Consider the following 3,212-nt stretch of genomic DNA (forward strand, 5'->3'; position numbering starts at 1 on the left):
AAGTGCGTCGAGAAAGTTAATTCCCTTGGCAGGTAAAACAATATTCAATTAGCATGAGTATGGCCGAGTATAAGGGAATAGAAGGTAATCAGACGGCGGACTGTCTCGCGAGAGAGGTGGCCGCCATCACTTCAGCTGGACCCGAGCCGTTCCTGGGGGTAGGCCCTAATAATCTTAGGGAATAGCTTAGGAAGGAGAGGAACGCACTAAGGTACCTAAGTTGGCGTGGCTCAGTAGGACTGTGGCAGGCAAAGGGTCTACTGGGAGGGTACAGCAATAAAATATTTCAAAACCTGATTAACCTTCCAACGGAGAAGCTTAGAATACTAACAGGTTTCCTTACCCGACACTGCAGACCTGCAGACTAAGAAGGCATCTGTATCGGCTAGGAATATAGTCAAGTACCTATTTAGATTCTGCGAATCGACAGGGTAGACACCATTACATATTCTTACCGAGTGTGATGCCATCTGCAGATGACGTGACAGAAGACTAGGCTCGATATGACCACAGCTAGAGCGCACTTACTCCCTACCCTCAAAGGCGTTGCTGCTGTACGTGAGGGATGTAGGCTTAGAGGAAGTATTGTGTGGAAGGCGTCACTTGAGGGAGATCTTCCCTTAAACAATACCTCTATCTTATTTTGATCTGACTAATCCTAACCAATTAAACTCTAAAATATTCGATTCATGCTTTCACCCGGAAACTAGCTGTTCGTTGTACTATTGAGCGTGAGTCCACTCTCCTAATCGTTCTGTAGCCTTGACAGAGTGATGAAAAAGGTGACCATATAAGAGTACATGGCTTCTCTATCGCATATATGCATGCCAGCTTGGAAGCCACTGCAGTCATTTGGCAGACAAAAATACTAATCTGCAGGCTCTCCAAGAAGATGCCGGCGATGGATTCTCGCTCTCCGAATATATAATATTCTATAATTGTTTTATAAAGTTAGGCGAAAGTACGCCCAAACCCAGACTCTCAAGTACAAATATCTTACTCACTCTTCTGCTCAAAGTGTGAATCACTGTTCAAACCCCTTTCAACTTACCGATTACTAGGAATCCTTTTAAAATAAGCCGAACTGCTAAAAGGATATTCGCAAGACAAAACAGCCTTTTTGTCATTTGCTCTAAAGCATCACGCAATACTACTTATGAGCACACATGCTGAGATGCATATGGACATAAATTGAATAGTATGTAGATATGTAAGTACATAAGTTGGACGATCAAATGGGCACTTGTGTGGTTTACTTTGTTTCCAGCCAAAAATGACAGGCGCATTGAATTTGAACAATGAGCCTTCAAGTAATTCAAGTAGATTCCTCTTCGGAACGTCACAGGCATATGCCAAACAAAACAAAAAAAGATTAAGCGCAGCGAAAAAGGATAATCGGAAAGACATACGAACGAACGAAAAATAGTTTAGGTCGAAAAATGCCAAAGAGAAAAAATATAAAAAATTACAAAGAACAAACACACGCCAAATGCTACACAAAAAAAATGGGCACAACTGATTTTAAATGGTAATAAATTTGAAAAAAAACAAAAACGAAAATGAAATTAACGCAGTTACTGTGCCTTCTAAAACGTTGAGGACAAAACACGAAAAAAGGCATTGGGGGTGATAAGCGTGAAATGCACAAAGGACGACAAAGAGCCTGCTTTGTTTGGTTGACATTCCATACTTTGTTTTTGTTGTTGTTGTTGTGGTACACAACACGTGTACAAATATAAGCCAGTGCCGCTTCTTGAAATGTGGGAAAATCCCAATTGACTGACCGTGAATTCTCGGGCACAGCGTACAGTGTAACTCTAGGAAAGGCTGTGTGTAGGTGTTATCCATAGGCTGCAGAGCTCAACAAGAGCTCGTGAAAATGCAACTTATCAATATTGTCCAACGGCGCCGAGTAGGTACCTGTCATGCCTCCTCAGTTCATATTCGCCGCTCTACATGCAACAGGTAAACTTGTATGTGCGGAATGTGCCGTGTGTAGATGAATATGGGTACGAAACTCACCACACCAGCTTGTCGTATTTGTGCGCTAAATTTGACAAAGCAGCGTCTATTAAAATGTAAACAAAACAAGTTCAGCAGTTGGTATGTTTTCTCTAAAATGCCGGCTAGCTATTTTTTTTTTTTGATTCAGCAGCAACATGTTGCTTGTTCGAAGTTAGTTGAAACATGTTCGATCTTACATTTGCATATATCGTCGGTGATACTGCAAAACGGTATATGTCTATTAGTACCCTTGATACTTAGATGGTATCTTACTTGCACCGGAATGCAAATCCTTACACCGTAATAAACGAATGCCAAAACTGTCTACCTTTGGCTGATGAAGATAAACGATTGCCAGAAGCGATCAGATACAGATAACAGATAAATTAAGCACCAGAGGTAGTAAGTGACATAGAACGTTTTACAGTATCACCGACGATATACGATAAAATTTTCATAGCATATGTAGCCCTTTCAGTATTTAAATTTGTTCTGTTCGAGGTTTATGTCACCTTCTCTGAAGCGTCGATCTGCTCTAAACCTCTTTTCGCAGATATCTACATGCTTGGAGGCATTAATATTTGGAAAATGCCTTGCCTCATGTTCCAAAGTCTGAGGCGTCGCCGGGTGCTGACTTCTTCAGATCTTCCGATTTGGTGTCATCTACTAGTTATCCAACGTCAGAAATTAAAACATTAATTTGGTCCTTTCAAGTTGCCTAAAGGACTCCACGAGAAAGCGATCTCAATTGCATATCAGCGAATCTTAAGTTAAAGTTTTCGTCGGCTGTTTAGTGCGTGAAAAATTTAGCAATCTGTCGGTCAATAGTAAATTATACAGCACCAATATAACGGCAGGAACTAGAGGTGCTACTAAAGACTGTCATCTCATGTCGTCCAATCAATACATAAACCACCAATATCCTGCTGGTTTTGTCATCATCTAATTTGTTACGTCTACGTCGAATTCATTATTTTTTATCTATAACTTAAAAAAATGAACACAACTAAAGATGTAAAGCCCCAGCAACTTCTGTCTTAAAACTTTTTTGTAGAAACGTACTCATTTAATTCGGCTTTTTGTTACAAGAGCGCAAAGTTTTATACTCTTTTATTCGCTGGTCAAAAGATGGCAGCTCATTAAAATTATTAACCACTGTTAATTTTGAGATAATTTTATTTAAATAACTACTTTCTTAAACTCCTAAA

The 3,212-nt window shown here is 40.0% G+C and overlaps 1 protein-coding gene across 1 annotated transcript in view; it reads right to left on the reverse strand.

Annotated features, from left to right (window-relative positions):
- Positions 1-3,183: 3,183 nt before the first annotated feature.
- LOC118736428 (solute carrier family 25 member 35-like) overlaps positions 3,184-3,212 on the reverse strand; it is a 746-nt gene continuing 717 nt past the window's right edge. Inside the window, exon 4 of the mRNA XM_036466523.1 lies at positions 3,184-3,207. Within this exon, the coding sequence (XP_036322416.1) occupies positions 3,184-3,207 (24 nt within the window). The remainder of the gene's footprint in view (positions 3,208-3,212) is intronic.

The sequence above is a fragment of the Rhagoletis pomonella genome, unplaced genomic scaffold (genome assembly GCF_013731165.1).
Source record: "Rhagoletis pomonella isolate Grant_MI unplaced genomic scaffold, Rhpom_1.0 Rhpom_scaffold_00003, whole genome shotgun sequence".
NCBI lineage: Eukaryota > Metazoa > Arthropoda > Insecta > Diptera > Tephritidae > Rhagoletis > Rhagoletis pomonella.